Source organism: Centropristis striata, chromosome 10 (assembly GCF_030273125.1).
Source record: "Centropristis striata isolate RG_2023a ecotype Rhode Island chromosome 10, C.striata_1.0, whole genome shotgun sequence".
In the NCBI taxonomy this organism is placed as follows: domain Eukaryota; kingdom Metazoa; phylum Chordata; class Actinopteri; order Perciformes; family Serranidae; genus Centropristis; species Centropristis striata.
This window is the reverse complement of record NC_081526.1, coordinates 30962646-30984668: the sequence shown is the minus strand read 5'-3', so window position 1 is coordinate 30984668 and position 22023 is coordinate 30962646. Positions and strand designations below refer to the sequence as shown.

Below are 22023 nucleotides of genomic sequence, written 5' to 3'. Positions count from 1 at the left end.
TAGTAATGGAATCCTGCACTTCCAGATATTGGTATGTAAACTCCCTAGAACATATTTCAGTTCATGAGGCCGATTGCATTTCTGACTCTCACAATTTTACATACGTATGCCTAACCCCCAGGCAACTTTATCATCCTTTCCAACAACTAAAGTCCTTTTTCCACACTTCCTAACACCCACACCTGTCCCCTTTCCACTACAAGCCCATGCCCAGGAGCCTCCGCAGGGCCAGAACACCTGTGGCTCCAGAGAACGTCTCAACAAGGAGGCCAAGAGCATGAAAAATGGGCTTTGCAGGAGTCATCCGTCAAAGCTAGGAATGCTGTCCTCTGCCTTTATCCATTTCTGTGACCTCTCTAGTATCTGGATCCTTGGCACCTGGTATCACTTGCTAAATTAGTTTTAGGGAGTCATGGCAGTAGACATCTGTAACTAAGACTGGCAGAGCGCTAATGATGTACAACCAAGAGGAAGGTCACTTTTTGAAACTTTCCAGCATGACTTCCAAATATGAAGTTGATTGTGAATACTTGTAATTGCATTTCCCTCCTTCTTTGATGTAAACTTCTTTGCTTTTATGCAGTTGGCATCCACCCATGACTATGCCCCATAAAGTGATAGCTGCAAGGAATTCCTCCTCCTCAGAAGAAAAAAAAGCTAAAGGCATGTTTTACTATCACTCTCATCTACAGAAACATAGGAATCCATCCCTCGAGGACTCCAATTACTCATACCAGCATGTACATGGTAAGAGGCACTGTAGGAGTGTGTGTGTGTGCATGAATATAGGAGGAGGGGATTTATTGACCGTGCCCTGAAAAATGTATAAGATAGTGTTTATGTCTTATTGAGTAAACATTTCACTATACAAGTTATGGATGCCTGAAAGAAAAAGACGGCATACAAACACCCAATTATCATATAGTAACTCAAAACAAATTCACAGATCCCACATTTACTGTATAAAGTACACACAGTCAAGGCAGTTATCATAAAGTTACTTATTAAAGGGTGCCTCACAAAGAAAAAAAAACAGAAATAATTCCTGTACATAAACATATAAAGTCACCCTGCAGAAAGGACTGTAAAAGGGACATTTAGGATGTCAGAATTAAACTCTGCAGGTAACTTTGTTTCACTAATACACTTTTCTAATCATATAGAGTAGCTTCTATCCTGCAACAATGTCCTTCATTTGCATCAGTGTAATTGAACACAAACATATTTACTTGTATTAGCAAATAAGATGAACTTTTGCCTTTCTTAGACTCTAGATAAGTGTGATCTACAAGACCATTTAAAATGCCATCTGGTCTAATTTTCTATTTTCAATTGGCAATTACAAATTACTCAAAATGTTTTGATGCATGCGTTATTCTTGGTAGGTCATCAATGACAAAGTCAAAAGTGATTTACTGGATCTCACTATCGCAGTAACAAACAATTAACAAGTGCCAGTGAAGGACAGGGCACAAGACAGCGCCACTCGGACTACTGTAAGTATAGCCACCTGTTAGTTAAGATCTGGGCTTTTTTCAGCACAGGTCCAAAGAATTTAGTAAACAACTTCTAGTTCACTACAAAACACCCCAGGACCTTTTCACTGAAAACCCTGAAACTCCCCATTCCAACTCTTGCACAACCTGGCAACACACCGCCTCAACAGGCTGTGGGCAGTAGCACTGTTGCCAAAGATTTACTATTTCCACAATAAAACACAAAGAACGAAGAGGCTATTTGTCAGTGAGGAAGAGAGCTCCAGAAGCAGACAAACACAGCAAGAGGGAGATAGTTGGCCCAGTGCCCTGGAGATGTGCTGCTATTGAGGAGGTGGTTACCACTTGATGGGAGAGAGTTATGGTCCATTGGTGCAATCGTGCTTTCTTTGGACAACCCTGCCACAGAGTTTAGGAAGCACGTGCACTGGATTCTGATTCACTGTGAGGTCTAGCTGTTAACACAGTTGCTTGTATAGTCTGTGTCAAGGTTTTTCAGACTACGCTGGTGATAATCAACGGTGGTGTTGCAGAAATAGTCCAAGGATGGACTAACATAGGAAGCTGAGAGTATGTCGCCCACAGATCGGAGGGTCGTGGTTCGATCCCTGGCCATGGCTGTCTACATGTCGGAGTTTCCTTGGGCAAGATACTGAACTCCAAATTGCTCCCAACGCTGCACCATCAGCGTGAGTGAATGTTAATTACTGATGAGTAGGTGACACGTTGTAGGGTAGGGTACCACCAGTGTATAGATGTGTGTAAGAAAAAAAGGCTGTGTACAATGGAGGGATAATTTGTGCCCGTTGGGTGTTCATAAGTGTAGAAGTTTGAGCAAGAAAAGAAAGAATGGGAAACTAGAATTGATGCTCATGATCATTTTATCTGCATTCATCATCATATTAAGATGCTTGCTCTACAGCAATTGTTGCTGCGGGGATCTGGGCTTCTGCTGCTGTCTCGAGAGGGCTTTTGTTCTTCCCTGCTTCTTCCTCCTCTTCTTCTTCCTCACCAAGATCTTCATCAAGCTCTGGGACTGCCAAGCCAGCAGTACGCTCACCATTTATCTCTGGCTCTAAGCTTGGTGCTTCTCCATTGACTGCCAGGTCCACCTTGATGCTCTCTGGGGTGGAGGGACTCAACATCTCCTGGATCTGCTCCACAACAACCTCTTCGGAGTTCAACTCCCTCACAGAAACATCTCCATCTAAGCTCTCCAGAGCAGGAATCTCCACATGGGCCTCTTCCACAGGAAAACTCATGTCTTGTGTTGGGACCTCCCCATCTCTGACTTTCTTGATGTTGAAGGTCATAGGAGACACCTTGAAAGAGGAGGACTTGGCAGTTGGGCTCTTGGGATGGTTAGGGGTGAGGCTCTTTTTGAGTTTCTCACGCTTCTCTGGTGGCACGATCTTGGTGGTTATCTGAGTAACCTTCTTCTCAATGCTCTGGCGTGAGAAGGCCTTCTTGAGGCTATCTACCTTCTTTAGGCTGTTGCGCTTGAACTTGTCAGCCCTTCTCTCGAATGTGCGCGAAGTGCCCGGACTCACTGCACCATCAAACATCTCTTCGTCCACATGGTGTGATGCAAAATCATCATCTTCATCGGAGGACAGGCTCAGGGTCTGAAAACCCTCCCCCTGGGCTTGGCTGCCATCAATAGAGCCAGTAACAGATGGATTAGGGAGGGTGGACTCTGCATCATACTGGCTTGGTGCCGGGGTCTTGAGGGAGTCCTTGACCAACAGACTGGAAGGGATCTCATTGTCTTCCTATGGGGAAACAGAAGGAAATGGTTAAGAGGGTGGTCATTCAGATCAGTTATGAAGAAGCATAATTCCTTGAACCAGGCTTTAGTTTGACAAGAAAATGAACTTGATGATATCATTGTTTAAACTGGTCTGGTCAAGGTTAGACTTTAGGCAACACTACCCCTAAGTTTCAATGACTTCAATGGGATTCTTGACTGTGATGATCAAAGTTAAAGTATTTCAGGTATACTTTCAAACACACATCCCTATAAACAGGTTTATCTATATATCTCTGTTCATGGTTTTTTTCATTTTAAATGTCTGTCTGTATTTAGTAGAGAGCAAACGAAATGACATATTTTTGTAGGCCAACCGAGAGGTAGCATTACCATGGGCTCTATTGAGAATTCGTCTTTGGGATTCTTGCATAGGATTTTGGATCATGGCAGAAAATATGCTCTGTGGCAAACACACGTTTCTGATCCTCTCAAGTTTTGTTCAGCAGGATAATCTTCACAAATGAACACCATTTTCATTATGTTTGATGCACTAATGCAGTCGACAAAAGTAAAAAGCTAACGTCGGTTATGCTACTGCGAACTACACCGCGGTCACTGAACTTGAACGCCATTACCGTTAGCTTCAGATGCTCTCCAACAAGCTGTTTTGACAAGCTAGCGAATCCCTTGCGTAATACATTTTATTAACATAATTTACAATCTACAAAATTATGTTTAATATGCCCTATAACCACTGTAGTCTCATCTAGCCACTTGTAAAAACTCCAAAATTCACAAGATGGGTAATGTATTTTAGACCTTATTTCAGGCATCTAACCAAAAACCCATTTAAAATCCTATTTAAGTTCTAGAGGTTAAACCCCAGGGCACTAAAAGGACTCATTCCTGTGGCGCCCTATACTATGCATGTTACACACTACACAGATAAGGGTGGTCTGCCCACTGAGGAAACCAATCTCTGCATGCCTCCCTGGTCTTCTCCTCAAGACATCTGAGGAATTCTACCTGTTTCTTTGCAGGAGTCACTCACTTCTCTCTATGTTTTTTCTTTTATGTCTCTCTCTGCCTTTAACCCGCCAACCATGAAACCATTGATGACCATAAATAGAGTGAAATGGAGAGCAGAAAGTTCAATATCCAGAGTTTCAATTTGTTTCTCCTCAGTTTCTCCTTCCTCCCTCTTACTTGCTGCCTATCCATCTGTGCACAATCACACAATCACACACATGCGGGCACACGCATACACAATGTTCCACTCCACTGGGGATTTATGAGCTAGAGCTCCCACCCCCCACTGCCCCCATCCCTTTCACACCCAGAAGTGAGTGGAGAGTGAAGGTGCAGCTTCAGTAGTTGACATACTCCACTACACATTTGAAATGCCCATACAGAAACCCTCCCAGTGACATCAGCTTTAAGTACCACCAGTGGATACTTGGTTTTGAGTTGACTAAATAAAGCACAGTGTAAAGCACATTTTTATGTTTTCAAGGTCAGGTACAGGACCAGCCTTTATATGGGCAGTTAAAAAGAATACTTTCATGCGCCCACAACAAATTAAATCCAATAAAAGGTTTGATTGAAGTGATTCCATGCCTCTACATCCCCCACAATGCTGAACATTTTTGATAAAAGTGTTTTTTTTGGTGGTTTTAGTGGGTGCTTAATTCTGAATATGAGCTTTATGGCCACAACTTGGAATTCAAACTATATGCAGTCACAGGTCAACAGCGAGCTTCTCATACTTGATGAGATGTTTAACCTCACAGTGGTTAGGCCCCAGTCATCCTTAGTTCAATGCATGTGTCAATGACGTACTCTTAAGTAACAGTTGTTTCCGTGCAACATTTTATTAGAATGAGTATGCATTAAAAAATGACTGCATTTCAAAGAATGCATGGCAGCTCTTAGGATAATATAATAGTATTTAAAGCTACAGAATGCAACAGGTTGTTGAAGGAGTGAGCAGTGCATCTTTCCCGGGGTGTCATTAACACATACTTAAGGACTGGGCCGACCAGATGGTCTAGAGGAGTCGGGCCTCCTGTCCATTCTTCACTCAGCACTAAATGATGTGTTGTTGCTTGACAAGACAGTGGTATTGTACCTGCAATCTGTCTTTCGCCCACTCAAGCCAAATTTGACACGCTGCTGTTTGTTCTTATTTTCAAGAAGTTAGTCGAATGTGTGAAATGAGATAAAGAGATAGAATCTGTGACAATAATGGAACAGGATACTGTTATAAACGGCACAAAACCATGATGTAAAGTAAAGCCCTCCCACAGTGATTAAAAAGTCCAATCAATATTGTTATTATAGCATGAAATGCATCTTTTATTGGCAAGAGATAACCAGCAGAGCAGCCCCACTGGTTGAGTGGGTTTTGTTACCTTGTGGGAACACGGAACTTGAGGGCGAGACTTTCCGAGAAAAGCAGTGGGATTCATAATAAGGCATCACATATTATACTTCCACATATTTATCCATTTCGAGAACATGTCAAAGTGTGCTTCGTTCAAACTTTCAAAAAATGTAAAAAACTTTTTGCATCCCACTCTGCATTTGGTTGCCTGCTGTCCATAGGAGACCTGAGGCTATTTGCAATGAGCACTCTGGATTTTGTCCAACTGCTGTTTTACCAAAGCCTTTCACAGTGCCCCATTAAAGCACCTAAACAATATTTGAATATGGAGTGTATTGAAAGCTCTTGGGAGGTGGAGAGCCATGCAGAAACCCTCCTGTTTTCAACGCTTTGCAGCCACCTGATACCTTTCACCTTGATCTCAAACATGCAGGCATGATTCATAGTTCAGGTGTGTGCCAAGCATGTGTGGTATCTCCGAGTTAATGCTAATAAATCTGTCAGTGTGTTCTTAAATGCAAAACATTAATCTCAAAGCCATGTTTACATGGGAAGAGAAAAAGAATGAATATTTGAGAACCTGTGTATGTTCACATGCAATTTTTTTTAAATTTACAACCAACAATCACTAGGGGTATGCTGTTATGAGTTGTAATGGACTGCAGGCTTGCAACTTGAAATTCAAAAAGACAAAAGAAGCACCTTGGGAGGCAGCTCTGATTACCACTACCTTTGGTTTTCCTTAACTCTTATTCTCCCCTTTCAGTTTTGTTCTCTGTAGCTCCTTTCTGTCATATGTGAATGAGCAGTATCTGGATGTCCCATTTTGCTGTTGGTCTGACAGTCCGCCACACCCACAGAGCCTGAATCTCAACGCGTTCATGCAAAATCAAATCAGAAAAGTCAGGAACTGTGAGGCTTGACAGCTCTTGTACTGACATGACTCTTAAGCATCTCCCTTTTCTATGTGTACATTCAAGTCACATCAAATCAGAATGAAGTTTGAACTAGTTTGAGGGTTGAACTTTGACCTAATCTGACCTGTCACGATTAGAAAATCAGAGCTAATATGGCCTCTCCTGACCCTCATTGGAACATTCCCTGATAATAAACACTAATCTCCGCTGATTGTTTGGTGGTGTTAAGGTTTCTAAAGATTCAATCCTGACTCCTCTGCTCCAGTCAGGGCATGTCATGGACTTTCTGATTTGGCTCTGACATGTTTGATATAATCACTCTGTGTGGGAGGCAGCAACTGAAACTCGAATGCCCTCCTATAAAAACTTCAGTGCTGCATACTGTAGACCTGCTGCAGTAACAGTTTGTTTCATTGATTGATTCATGTCTTAGTCACAGTGATAAATACATCAATGCGTCGCTTGACGATTGCTTTAAGTTATCGCATAGCAAGAGTTTTGCATGTTCATCAGAGCTTTTTCCCCCCAGCATTGACTTCATCCAGCTCTTTTTCTACATCATTTATTCAGCTTGACTGCTAAAAATGCTGCTTCTGTGTTTGGCTGTCCAAATTGTAAAATAGGGTGATATTAGTGTGTCCTCTGTTTAACCTCTAACAGTCTTGGCAAGCAAGCTAAAACAAACAAAATCTCTCTAAATACCATTTGACCCAGGTCTGTCGTGTGTGTGTGTGGACCTCATATCCTGGCACTTTTCTCTTGGGAACCCTGTTAATTAATGCATCCTCTAAGCAAGCACTCATTAGCCACTGAGAATGTGATATGTGTATGTATGCGTGTGTCTGTGAGCCAGTGTGTACTTGTGCAGCCATGTGGGACATCAGCCATTGTTTTAAAAAAAAAAAAATGTTTAAAAAGAGCGAGATGAAAGTAAATTAAAATAAATTTGGAGCGAACCGAAAAAACAAATTTAATTTAGTGTGACAGCAAGTTTACTGTACGTTAAAAAGGCACACACTTCAAAGACACCGGGGAGGCTTATGTAACAGAGTTTAACATCTCATTTAGCAGTTGCATGGTGGAACTGCCGGCTAATTGCAAGTCCTGCAAGGTGTTACTAAGCCAGAGCTTATATAAGTCAGATCTCTGGAGTCTCCTGCTCTATTCAAAGAGAGAGAGATCAGGGCGGGGCAGGACGGAGTCGCCGCTGATTGAAAGAGCTCAGAGGGAATCACGTTACACTGTCAGTGTGTGCCGCTGTTTATACCACATGTGCAATGATACCCTATACTTTTGCATTAGTTATCTTGCCTTTGTTCGTGTGTGTGTGTGTGTGTGTGTGTGTGTGCATCTGAAGCGAATGAAAGTCCCATCAGCCATTGTGCTTTGTGTTTGGTGCTAATTAACCACCTTCACAACACTATCACGCTAAAAACTAAAACGGTTAACACGCTAACCGGCAACCTAAAGTATCTGCCGATACCAATCCGATACTGTCTTTTTCTGTAACGACTAAGGTGCTAAAACATTTCTCTTCGGGATGCACTTTGTAAAACCTGGCCATCTAAAAACATCCTGCTAGCATGGTAATGTAACATTACCTCATGACAAGTTCTAAAGTATGTAATAATACTCTGATATGCTTAATATTTTGTTTAAGGAATAAGAAAATGTTTTGAGGACCTACTCTTTTTCCCTTATTGAGAAAAACTGGCCCTGCCCACCACTGCTGCTCGCACTAGGTTGACTGGTAAAAAGAGCAGTGCGAGCCGGTTGCAGTTCCAGTCTAGTTTCTCTATTGGAGTAAACATCTGAGAGATTCAGCCATACATTTTTGAGTCTTCAGACTCAACTCAAGAGTCTGTTGTGCACCAAAATCCGGTCTAGCAGACGTATCAGAATGTAGTGAGCATCTTAATGTTGTCTGTCAGCTTGTTAGCTTGTAACTGGCAATGGCTCACACAGTGTTAGAGGTCGTGAAACATACAGTAATACCCCCTCAAACTTTGCAGTGTGCTTTTCGCTCTCTGTACTGAAGTCTGATCTGCTCTGAAGGTTTCAGGTTTTTACGGCTTTTTGAGGCTGTGACTTCTAACTTGCCTGGCCTACATTTGAATGTCAGATTGTAAAGATGTGCTCAGACATCTCCCACTTTAGCAGAGGAATGTGAAAACCCGTCTTTAGTGACAAACTTTGCACAGATACAGCATAGTTAAGGTCATTTTAGGTGTCATAAACAAAAGAACTCTTCATAGCTTCATAGTCTTGTACCTATTTCCCATATATCGATATGCATGCTAAATTACAGTCTTAATTTAATTAATCCACTAAATTATTTATATTATCTTGACATTTCTCCAGGCCAGTTAGATCATGTTAACATTTTTTTATTACACAATAAAAACACATGAACAGCAAACAAGACATAAAGCCACTCATGTCGCCATATGAACAATAATAATGAGTCCTCTATGGTTTGTTATGCAGATTAACACATAGTCAAATATGTGTTAATGTGTGAGTGTGTTTTAGCAAGTAGGACAGGTGTGTTTTCCTGCTCCTTCACACAATGAATGGAGCTTCTCTAAATCCTAACAGCCAAGGTACAGGTGTGTTGGCACAGTGAGTCAGGTGCCTCCGGCGGACTGCACCAATGAGAGGGTACACCATCACCACTTACAGAAATGCATGTGTGTGCAAATATGCAATTGCCAAGCCTCTTCAATTATGTTGTTACAGAATGAGAAGGACAGGAGGCCTAGTTAAAAACAAACAAACAGGGAAAAAACGGAGTTTGCAGGAAAAATAAGTGTTTTCTTGATTTTTATTAGAATTTAATTGAATGACATTAGACCTTTTGGAATATCCTTCTTCTCTTATTTTTTCCCCCCTGCCCGCCATTTATCTTTTAAATGTGTCTGTAATACAACCTAACTTCATTCAAGATCAAAACCAACAAGAACAAAACCCTATCTCTCTGCACCCACTCACGCTCACAAACAGCTTCCATTCAAAGAACAATTGCAGCAGTGTCTACCTGAAACACGTGATTGTGCAAATTTGCCTTCATCTGCATATGCTTTGATTACATCCTTCCTATTACAGTACAGCGAGTCCCGACCCAGCTTGTTACGCAACATCTTTCCCCTTCAACCCTCACCCCAATGTGCACCACAAGCCATCTGTGGACAAAGGAAGGAAAGAGGAAAGGAAGGAAAGGAAATGGAATTCTGCTATTTCGTCATGGGACTGGATGATAACATGATAAACTCTCAATGTACCCTACACTCAGTATTAGAGTCTATACACTGCCTTACACCCAAAATATTTTAATTAACTAACAAAGATCTGCCATCATACCAAGAAGATCCCAACTATCATAAATCAGCAACTACATGGCAATTTTGAATCATGCCCCATGGCTTAATACCCATAAAGCTTTGCATAACAAGTTATAGCATTTCTCTCCCATCCGCACCCCTCCCATATCTTCCTCACCAAAAGAAAACACGGCGTGTTTACTGGCCTTGCGAGCTTGTGTAATCACACAACACAATAACCGATTCAGGCGCGATGTCATGCTGACGTGCCGGCAGAGCGGCGATCGTGGCAACCCAGAGAGGTGCCGATTATTCCTGATGACATAAATGATGATGTAGGACGTCTGTTGGCTCAGCCCGTAATTTACAGGATAGCTGTCCTTGCACTTCGGATGATGATACGTTACATATTCTGCAATATGTGCTCTCCGGTTCTCATAATGAATTTCATACATGGAATGGTATTCATTACAATAACCCCATGGTTGACTGGACTATTGCACTCCTTGTCACCTAATCTACATCAGCAGCTAAACCAGCACTTTCCCCTGCACCAGTCCCATGCATATATGATGAATGAGGTTGCTGTGTCCCTGCAACACATTCCTGTACATCTTGTCGCTCCAGTTTTCACTCCACTCCACGGCTATGTTAATCTCTTTTAGCTCTTTTGTTCAAATCCCCCCTTTACAAATTGTTTCAGCACAATCCCAAACTGTGCATATCAGAACCATTGTCCGATAAGGCCTGTGCGGAGATACCGTGAGCATTTTTGATAAGGCTACCACCCATTGTCACAATGTTTACCCCTCGTGGAGGTCAAAGGGCATGGGTGTCCGCAGAGAAGCCCGGAAGTCATTGTGTTATCTTGAAACATTTCGTATTTTCATGTTTCATTTAAGAGCAGAGAAATAAGAACACTGAGACCCAGTATGGCTATTGTTTTCCCCCATTTCCTGCCATGCGTGTTGTGGCCTTGGCCAGTGGATTGGATGGACACCAAGGTTTGAAAAGTCAAAAAGGAGCAGATACATATAGACGGAGCCTGGAAGTCTAAAGAGAGAGGTGAAAATGGGAGGTGGCAGGAGGAGTCAAAAGAGGATGGTTGGTTTTTGTTTAAAAAGACCTTGAGCTTCTTTGGCAGAATACCAGCATAAAATACTCCCAGCACTGTTCAGATACCGCTTATAATCCAATAAGTCAACACCTGCATCCAACATGTCCTACTGAGTGTGAAAGAGAAGAAATAAGTGCAGTGCAACATGGGAAATGCTGGGAGGCTAAACTATCCTAACAGCTGCCACCTTAATTTAGCTTCGACTTTGACTTTTAGTTCGACTGAAAATGACCAAGCATAATTCAAAAACCAACTTGTCTAGCCAGCATGCCACATCATACACCATCAATCTGTCATGGCGGCTCACTCACACTGTAACATTGTCAGCACTTTTCTGTCAATGAAGCTGTTACAACTAGTCCTCCACAGCAGGAATCTGCGGTTGCAGACCTGCCTCGGCCTCACACACTGAAACTGTTGAGAAGACTTGTCAAACCTGTATGTGACATCAGGCTGCAGCAAGCACTTAAGGTAACACTTTCCTATCCACATGCATGGCTTTGGAAAAGTCCTTATATATAATCTCTTATCCAAACTCACTTTGTTGGTATGGACCAAAACTGAACAACATTGTCATTCTGTGTTTTTTCTCTAAATATATTTATCTCTCTTTCAGACCTCTCCACTCCTTATTTTCTGAAAACCCAGAGGATTAAGTGAGGAATGAACCCCAAAGGAAAACTAAGAATGATGACAAAGCTCAAAGCCATGCTGTAAACAAACCTCATTGTTCATTTAGAAATGCCTCAAAGACAGACTATTATCACTGAGACCTGTTTCATTCCAAGCCAACATAACTTTTGTAGAGAAATATTCTGCTGGGAATCTGATAACTTGTAGATTGTAAAGGGCACAATGAATGAAAGTCACATACTCGTGTTCACTTGTAGGGTAATGATTTGTCGAAAAATACTTATTGTGATATTTCTGACCAATATCTGACCTGTATATATGGGACTCATATTCATATTCATATTCTCGTTTTCTTCCAATCGTCTTCCAATATTTTGGAAGCAGCAGCAAGCAGCAACCTACAGGGCCAAAAAGTGAAGCCAATGTGTAAGTGTAGGTATATTAGGCTGGCCCCAAAAGCCCCATAGACCCCAATGTCAAAATGCCCGTCTTTACAGCAGTAATAACATGTTTGCAGTCTGATACAGAAACCTGTTTTGGTCTTTATAGCTTTCCCTGATTATGACACGTGTGTTTTTAACGAATCTGTTTCATTTATATTCAGGCATAGAGTTAAACATAAGTATGGGTGTGGCTGCTTTTTTATTAGCCTGGAGTTAGGAGGAGCCAGGCACTGCCAAGATGGCGCCAACTGGAGCCACGCACTTTGAGCTTAATTTCGTCATTGCTATTCATCTGCAGCTACGCCCAGTGAGCCACCATGTACACAACCTAAGCTCTGGAACTGGCTGCAGTTGTAGCTTAAATACACCTACACATTTCCTGCTATGGCATGTCAAAATGTCGTTTTAACTCCTCCCAGCTTCACTGAGATATTCTGACTATTGGTCACTGTCTGACAGCTGCCAGTCATTTGTACACACTAGCTGCTAGCTACCTGTCTAAAATGATGTGATGCAATCAGCTACATTGTTTGTTTAAACTTTGCAATCACACAGCACCACAGCCTACACCACATCTAGTATTTAGTATGTGTGGCATTAGAAAATAAGATGTTGTGTTGTAACAAGAAGCCAGTAGAGGTGGGGGAAAAAATCAATACAGCATAGTATCGCAATATTTTGTGTGGCAATATAATATCGTTTTATGGCCACCAAGAATTTAGCGTTCCCACAGCCGGCGGGCCGTCAGTATTTTCACTTTTTTTTTCTTTTCCGGAGACCGTAGCAGGCTCACTTTTAGGAATATACTGGAGATACTGGTATCACATGAAACTAGAAGATCTAAGGAATCTCTAGGCACAATGTAAGTCAGGATATTGTCCTGTCAGGAAGTTGTCAAAATAATGCTGCAAAGTTAGGCTTTTTTTTTATGTTTCATGAAAAAAAATTCAGAGCAATGAAGCTTGAAGTTGAGGAAAGTTTGAGAAAATGCTGCAGTTGTTGTCATCCGTACGTTTGAGATCTGTTTAGTTCAGTTTGACTCTTATTGTGGAGAAATAAGGGAGATAATTTTCTCTTATTTGACAAAACAATTCTTGATTGAATTTAATTTTGTAGACACATAACACTTAAATTGCAATATATAGTATCGCAACACTCACCATATCGCAAAAGGCTTAAAATCCCAATAATATCACGTTGTGACTCAAGTATCAGAATGAAATCGTATCGTGAGGCCTCTGCTGATTCCACCCTCTAGAAGCCAGATATGGTCAAAATGTATTGACTGACCACCAATAGCTTTAATGGCGAGAGTCACAACTCTCCAACTCGACACAAAACAGACAATGCACCACTGGCTATCGTTGGAGAACACAAAATGTAAATGGAAAAACATTTTAGCTAGCCTCTTTTTGTGGAAGCTAACCACCTCTCCACACTCTGGCTAAGCTAACATATGCTAACACGTCTCATGACTGTCTCTGCACTTAGCATGCAGACAGAAAACTACCACCAACTTTGCTGATCTGCCTGCCAAACTTCTATAATGGGTATAAATCAAGGAAAGATACTGTGTCACATAGTATTTCTGAATGGAACTGTAGATCCAGGACTGCAATTCCTGCAATTTTCTGTTTATATAAAGTTTCTGGACTGTGGCAGTAGCTGTGAAGTTAAAATAAACTAGCGTGCTACTTTGAGTTAATGACCCCATTACTTTAAAGCTGTCCATTGGTAACACATAGGCCCAGAATGTTTGAATGCATTGAAGCAGCCAGCAGTGCTTTAGGCTACAGGCTGGTTTTATATATCACCTGGTGAAGGGACACACAGCGAATCTGAGCTGTAGCCTACAGCCAGCGGCCTGCTCCAACCTGTGAGATATGATTTTATAATGGAGGAAACTGCACTGAACACACGCAATAGTGTGCACTATAATTACACTCAAATGTCTAATTGCCCCGGATCATATATTGCTTCCGATGAGGCTGAATAACTGTAATATGTTCAAGCTCTCTCTGGCTGTTGCTTCTTCAGGATGTGACATAAACGGTTGCTGTTGCAGTAAAGTTTCATATGTGATTTGTATGCACAAGATGGGACCCAAATGGATCAGACAATGCTGACTTATTTATTAGGCCATTATTAGGCTTTATTTACCTTCAGAGTAATGAGCTTTGAGTCATTAAGCTAAAAGGTAAGAGCTTGGGGCGAGGCTGGGAGCAGAATGAGCAGTTTGGCCTCCATCTTAGAGTATGAACACGTGTGGGAAAACAGCTTTTACTTCCTGCTGCTGAATGCTAAGGATTAAGCCCCAACCTTTGGTCGAGTGCTGATGTATAAAGCATTAGGATGATTGGTGGCAAAGCAAACAAATGACAATGACTGAAGTGAAGCCAATCACTCAGAACCTTTAAACCTTTGTAAGCATCTTCTTTACTGTGTGATGAGTCAGGATGTGGTGATAGATATTTGCAATTGTTCCTTTGAAGCTACTAAAGGCAGGCCCATTTTTTTTTAGGTTTTTATATAATTATGTAGCTTCACAGTAGTGTTTCCTTGTGTATTTAAATCAAAATATTGGCAATTTGGCCAAAGTACATATAATGCATCAAAACACTACTTTCCCAAATCCTTCTAAAATGTATTTCCCAATGTGACCTGACGTAGGTTTTCTGGATGATGGTGTTTCTACATCGTTGCCTATACATATGCCTACTATAGCATAGTTGCCTAAGTCATATTTGAAAGTTTTTTGAAAACAAGAAAAAACACAATTTTTAGGAAGCACATTGGTATTTTTTATTGATATTGTAACAGTAAGTTACAAAAGACTTAGGCAATTATGCTATTACGCTAACGATATATATCCTTTCATATATATAGCCTGGGTGTATTTCAGGTGGGAGTCCATACATTCCCGGTTTGGATAATCAGTGTAGCTGCTGGCACTGAAGCTTACAATGTACTGCCGTGGACACCATGTTAGTCGGATCTGAGACTGAAAGTCGCACAACACAATCAAACTAACCAATCGAAGAAACAGTCAATATTTTTACATGACACTTGAAAAAAACAAATTATTGCCTTAATCTGACTATAACTGGACAACTGAAGTGCATGTAAACGTGTCTGACTGATGTCGCAGTTCTCCAACTCCGATTAAGACACCCAGATAATGCAATTGGAATAGGATTTTTGCCGGCATATATGACAAGACAACGCATGTGTGCATGCTCCTTATGCTCAACCCCCCAATCCCCGCACTAGCGTAAGACCCCAGAACAAAAAATATTGAAGAAAGCCAGTTGCAGTAGCTGGTCGCAGTAGCTGGTCACATTAGCCGGTGCGTTAGCTGGTCACATTAGCTGGTCACATTAGCCGGTGCGTTAGCGGTCGCATTAGCTGGTCACATTACCTGTGTTAGCCGGTCTCAGTAGCGACAGCACAAAGTGTCAAACTGAGGTCAACCGGAGAGGAGGCCATATTAACCCGCTGAAACTACGCATATCTCCACCCAGTGTTGAGGAGGAGGACACGTTCCCCTCAGTTATTCAATTTTCTCAGTTGCATGTAAACTGGGACAAGGACAGAAGTCTGATTAGATGCCAAAACTGATTTTCATGCATAGCTTGATTAAACTGTGCATGTAAACGCACTGAGTGGTAAAATTATCGTTTTTGTCAAAGGATTCTGGTGGCCTTAAAGAGACCGATATGTATTACTGTGGACGGGGCCAACTAGCCAAATAAAAAAGGAACACCTACAAAAATCAGCATCAGTTTAAGTGTACGCTATATTAACAATAACTTCACCCCTTTACCTTACCCAAACAGCCCTCTACAACGGGGAAGTGAAGCTAATATCTTACTCCAAAGCCACCAGACTATAAAAACTGATATTTTACTTTGCCGAACACGGGAGTGGCCGATCTAACGTTATCGCAGCCTCGTTTGGTTAGTTTGTTTGCGTTACTGTGTGACTTTGGATCTGAACCAACATTGCGTCCACTGCAGGACATAATTATGTTAATAACAATGTTGGCTCAGCAATAGCTAGCATTTACAGCTTAAGGCCAATTCATACTTTCTGTTTCCAATTTGGTTTAGGTGACATAATTGTCATCACCTTCTAAATTTGGGATGGGCGTTTGGAAGAAACCTGCCAACTCGAGCATCTATAATGTTAATAAATTAATTGATTAATCAGTGTTTTCATACATACTCCAGTATGAGAGTAATATAAAAAAGCCTGTTTTGATAATGGGGACTTTTATTTTGAAAGGACAAAAAGAGACTTCCTGTTGATCATAAAACTAACTGAAGTTAGGTGATACTGTAAAGATAATGTCAAGTTTTAGCCCCCGAAGAGGCATGAGATTAGTTTTCACAGTAATCTTGCATATTTATAGATAATAGATAATTGTGTTTAAATAAGTTTTGGATAAAATTAAACCTAGTTATTCATGCTAGCAAGGTTTGATACAGTAAGCTTGTTTTGCTCAAATGAATACTCTTGTATTTCTGTGTGTTTTATAATTGTTATTGCAACTTTCAGTTTGCAGACTGTAGCTTTATCCAACTTAATTCTCAGCTCATTGGCTTATTGACGTATGGCCGCAAAACTGAACGCTCGGACGCGTTTCAGTTCGGTGAGAAGTGATACGCATTCATAGATGAAATCAGAATTAAAAAAATACACAGATCACATGCAGCCGCGAGAAAGTGACAATACGGACCGTACGCATGCTCCAGTCTAGTCAAGTTGGTGGTATAAGACGAAGAACAAGAACAAGAAGACTAGGGCGAACAAGCAGCAGAAGAAGAAGACAACAACAACATGGACGTCCTGCTTTGAAGAGAGTTTGCGCAGGAGATCCGCAGTTACAAGCATTTTTATAGCTTGTCTGGGAAAGTCAGTGTGACCTGGACCGTGTGTGCATCCGTGGACAGCTGCAGTCACACTGGTATATTACATCACAGCTATTTCCTACAGACGAGTTGGTGTTTCCGTTGAAAAAGCCCAGAAAATACCTCTTATTGAGCCAACTTTGAAATAAGTATCATTTAATAAATGTAAACTGAATAATGAGTAACAAAAGAATCCTGACAGTCATACCATCACAGAGCTTGCAGCACAACTTCTATCAACAGAAAGCATGTTGCAGTCATTGTGTTTAGTTTGGCTGGGGAGCATGTTTCTCTTCCCTTGCAATGTGATATGAATGTTCTCTGATAGTGTGTGAGAGCTCTGACTGTTGTCACTCCCTGCCAGTGTGCGATTAGGGATCCCAAAAATCACAGACAGTCACCAAACATCCTCTTCCCGGCCCACCACACCAGAGCCACACAACAACTCCCATCTCGCTGCTAAATATCAGGCGAAACTCAGAACCGGGCGCGAGAGCAAATGCAATTCTCACAGCGTTCAAATTCAGTTTGCAATTGTGGTTGGCTTGTTTGTTGTGATGAAATTCCACTGTGAAATAAACACAGATGGGGAGATTAACATCTACTCAGGAATAAATGAGTTCTGTCGCAGGAAATGAAATTCCAAATATGCCCTATTTCACGTAGCATGCCACAGTGATGCAATTAAGATAAGTTATAACATCTCCAGGGTGGCGGTTGATATTTAAACACTCAGGTAATGAGCCTTTGAAATTAATATCTGTGACAAGTAATGGAAAAGGAAAATACCTGCAATCCAACACATAACATTTTAGCTTTCAAAACAGTGAAGCAATTTCTGCACTCTCAGATGGCTGAGAAATGTGAGTGAGAGCTCTGCATGTATGTGTGTGTGCAGGAGAAAGGGCCCTGAGAGGGGAGGGCCATGTGGGGACAGGAAAAGCACTGGTGCACAAAAAACAAACAAACAAGGGCCAAGCAATCGGTAATTAAGTCCTCATTAGTTCTTGTTATGCACAGGAACGCAGCGAAGCGGCAGACAGTGCTGCCATTTCTGACCGACTGTGGCCAAAGCCTGGAGCGGGTATAGACCCCTGCTCCCTGCAAAAGTGGGCGTTTACCCAGAAATCCTCTGTGTTTCCACCTCAGCTGGCACATACAGGGTGATGAGTGTTCTGGATCAATTTTACAGAGCTGGAAGGGAGGGAGGAGGGCCTCTTGGCCAATAGCTACGGGCTGGTATAGAGAGTTTGGCTCTTGGGTGTGCAGCCTTATCAAAGAGTAGCGTGAGGCGCGCAAGGACACGCTTTCATGTAGTTTCAGGGAATCAGGACAGGTGGCTGGATCTAAAAAGGCGGTAGCATGCAAGTTGGAGTTTGTATAAAAGACGGCAAAACAGTGGAGAGAAAGCAATGTGAGGAGTGAAAAATGGCTGGACAAAAAAAAATATTAAACAGGAAAATTAGAGCCCAGCACCAGATGGAGAATATCCAGAAACAAGGCGCAGCACTGGAGGCGAAAAAGAGATTAAGTGAGGCAGAAAGTGATGGACACGGAAAAGAGTCAACACAAGCTCAGGGAGGAGAAGGAGAGAACGCTGAGCGGTTCTTTTATTTCCCGCTCCCCTCAGGCACGCCAAGTCTCATTTACCAGCTCTGTAACTGCATACACCTGACCCAACACATCAGCAGAACATCCAATGGGCAGGCTGCACGCACACACACACACACACACCTGGCCCTATTACACCCATTTACAAATGCTCCATTATCCGTTTGACTCAAACTTAGAGGAAAAAAAATACTTTTAACTTGTAACACTCCTGATTAAGTACTATTTTAAGTCAACTCCTACAGGCCTTAATAATATTTACCCTCCCGTTACGTTCGTTTCACAGGAACAGTAATAATATTCCTGGCATTGGGCATGTTTAATTATATGAAAGTGTCAGAAACTTAAAAATCCCATTGTTTATATTTTATTAATAACACTGAGTATTTAGTGCAATGGTGTTATTTACTTCTTACAGATCATGGTTCAATGAGGATAATTCACACGTTTTTCACGAAAAAATGCATGTTAAAAATGTAAAATCCTATAGTCTTACAGTGACAGTGATTTTTTTGCTTTTATTTTATTTTTTTATTATTATTTTTTATGAAAATATACTTTTAACTAATTTTTTAAATATATTTTTAAACTTTGAAATGAGTCAATTTGACCCGCAACATAAGAGGAGGGTTAATATAATAAAGATCAAGTATAAAGCACTAGTTTAAAAGATGAAAATGATTGTATTGAAGATGATGATGTATTGAAGGTAGGAAAAACTAAGTAAAATTTGAAGCCAATGAAAACCCAACATAAAAAAAAATCAAAAAAAGGATGCATGGATTTGACATTTCACTGAAAAAACAAACAACGCCTCCACTCTCACTATCTCTACAGCAACAGAACACTCCCTTCTAGCACATAAAAAAAAAACTGACCGGGGATTCAATTGAATCGATCCGCAGGACCTCGCCCACAGTCACACAGAGCCACCTTGTACAGAGTAAGGTCTTGGCACCTGTTACATTTGAACAACAGAGCCTCAGTACCTGGGAAACCAGATAACAACGGCGGTTAAGAGCTTTCTGTGGCTCTGGCTGTGTCAACAATGGCCCCCCCTTTTGCTGCCTGGGCACACACTTGTACGCACATGCTGCTCAGACGCACCCACACGCACACACACAGACGTAAGCATGAAAAATCATGCACTTATTATTAAGTCAGAGACCATGCCTTGATTTTCTTTTTTTTGCCCGAGTGGAAATACATCCATCAAATTCAATACAGGACTGCTTTCATCTCGCTCGGCGAAGTATGCAAATCAAGACTCCAGGTTGAAGTTAAAGCCTATCTTTTACATGCTGGGTAAACAGAAGATTCAACTGTTTTAATGTCTTGAGATAGATGGGTTATGTAAGGTTCCTTTTCGCTTTAATTTCCTGTGGAAATCTGAAAGTTTATCACTTTTTTATTTTCAGTATAGAGTTTTACCCTCTCAGGTGTGATATGGCAGTTGAAGTGGTAAATCCATCCAAAAGCCTTCTGTCTGTCTGAATTATGACTGTGGGGTGTAAACAGATCTAGACAAAGTCAGTGTCTGAGCCGTCCTCTATTATCCTGTGTAGCTCCATTCCCAGACACACCCTTCTTCTCTCTCTCTCTCACACACACACACACACACACACACACACACACACACACACACATACACGAGAGGAAAGAGCCTTATATGATCGTGTCTAAAAACTGTTTAGATTTCAACTTATATCCAGAAACCTGGTCATATTCAGTATATTTACACTTCTATTAGCAGAGGTGTGTCATGTTTAATGTATTTCCAAAGTCAGAAAACAGCCCTCAGCAACAACATAATTTGTCAACTGAGCTCTAAAGGGTTGCCTTAGTCCAGTTCAACAAGTTTTAAGTGATGAAAATATAATCAAGTGCTGTTTATCACATGTCCGTGCCAACCAGACACACAAGGAAAGAGCACACATCAAAACACACCCACTACTGCAGTCAAATATGAATGCAAATATGACTTAAATGTGCACACAAATACTAAAATGAGGCCTTGTGATGCAAATACACCCTATGAAAGAAAAGTTGATATGCCTACACTTTAAAGGGGTAGTGTAATATTACATTTAGTATTACACGCACAAGTGACGCATTAAAAAATGGAAACAGCAGAAACTGAGATATTTTGATTTCAAGACTAGTATGGATTAATGCTGGATCCTTCCCATAATGCAACCTGATAACATCTTGCTGTCAGGTTACCTCTTACTCACTTTTTTCTAAGCCCATATCTCCAGTGTGTAACACAGGCTTCTATTAGCTTCAGTATTACACCTCTAACCCAAGCTGTGGCAACCCCGATGACATCACTATAACACTATAATCACCTGGGTTCCCTAAACTCAATTTAAAGGGAAAATTCACCCTAAAATCAAAAATACCTTCTCTTTTCACTTACCTGTAGTTTTATTTATCAACCTAGATTGTTTTGGCTTGAGTTGCCATATTTTTGCAATGTCATTTTTGAGATGTTCGGCTTAAAAAAAAAACATTTGAAAAATTCAACAGCAATGTTTCTTTCCAGAAGTCATGAACTGATTACTTAAAATAATACACAGAACTTGTTGTGAGCACTTCCATGCAGGAACTATTTTCTCTCTAGCATGACTCATACATAAAACTGCTGACTTCTGGAAACAGACATTGCTGTTGAGTTGAAATCAGTGCCCCTTTTAAAATTCAAATACTTCAACAGTTGCTGTTAGGTATTTTCCCTTGCTCTCCCCATGGCCCCTCACCTGGAAGATGAGCACTTTAAAGTGGTTCCTCTTCAGCAGGTGGCTGTGGTTCGCCTCCAGCTTCTTCACCTGGACCGCCTGTTTATCCATGCGCTCCCTCACTTCCTTCAGGTGCCCGCTGACTTTGCGGGAGCGCTCGAGCAGCTTGCTGACGCTGTTGGAGGTGCTGATGTGGGTCTTGGACAGGCGGGTCACGTCCCCCTGCACGACCCGCACGGCGCCCTCCAGGTCGGACTGCCGCTGCTCCATCCGCTGCTGGTTCTCCTGCACCGCCTCCAGCATGTTGACCAGCTTGTCCAGCAGCGCTACCACGGTAATGGCGCTCACCTGGCCTCCGGGGCTTCCCGGGGCGGCGGTGGCGGTCGGGCTCGTGGGACTTTTAAAGCCCAGCCGGGAGAGGGTGCCGGTCGGGGTCGGGGAGGACGGGGCGGAAGACGGGGTGAAGCTCGGGATGAGCAGCTCCGTGCTCTCGGGCTGCTGTGGGTTGCTGGGGATGGTGTGGGTGCTGCCGGAGACGCTGAGCTCGGCGACGGACGTGTCTTCTTGTACCTCCATGGTTCACAGGTGGTTGAATGTCCCGCTTTAATGGGGTAATTCACCTACACACAGATAGTTCAGTAGAAGTTTTACTCTCTCTTGAGGCTGCTGTCACTTGCTCCAGCTGAGAACTAAAGGCGGGCTGTT

General features: G+C 41.8%; 1 protein-coding gene across 1 annotated transcript; it reads right to left on the bottom strand.

The window, feature by feature from the left end:
• Window positions 1–824: 824 nt before the first annotated feature.
• Window positions 825–21993, bottom strand: cavin2a (caveolae associated protein 2a). Its single transcript, XM_059343388.1, has 2 exons — window positions 21340–21993; window positions 825–3268 (listed from the first exon to the last, which is right to left on the bottom strand). Exons 1-2 carry the CDS (start codon window positions 21892–21894, stop codon window positions 2399–2401), a joined length of 1425 nt encoding a protein of 474 aa, XP_059199371.1. The 5' UTR covers window positions 21895–21993; the 3' UTR covers window positions 825–2398.
• Window positions 21994–22023: the final 30 nt, after the last annotated feature.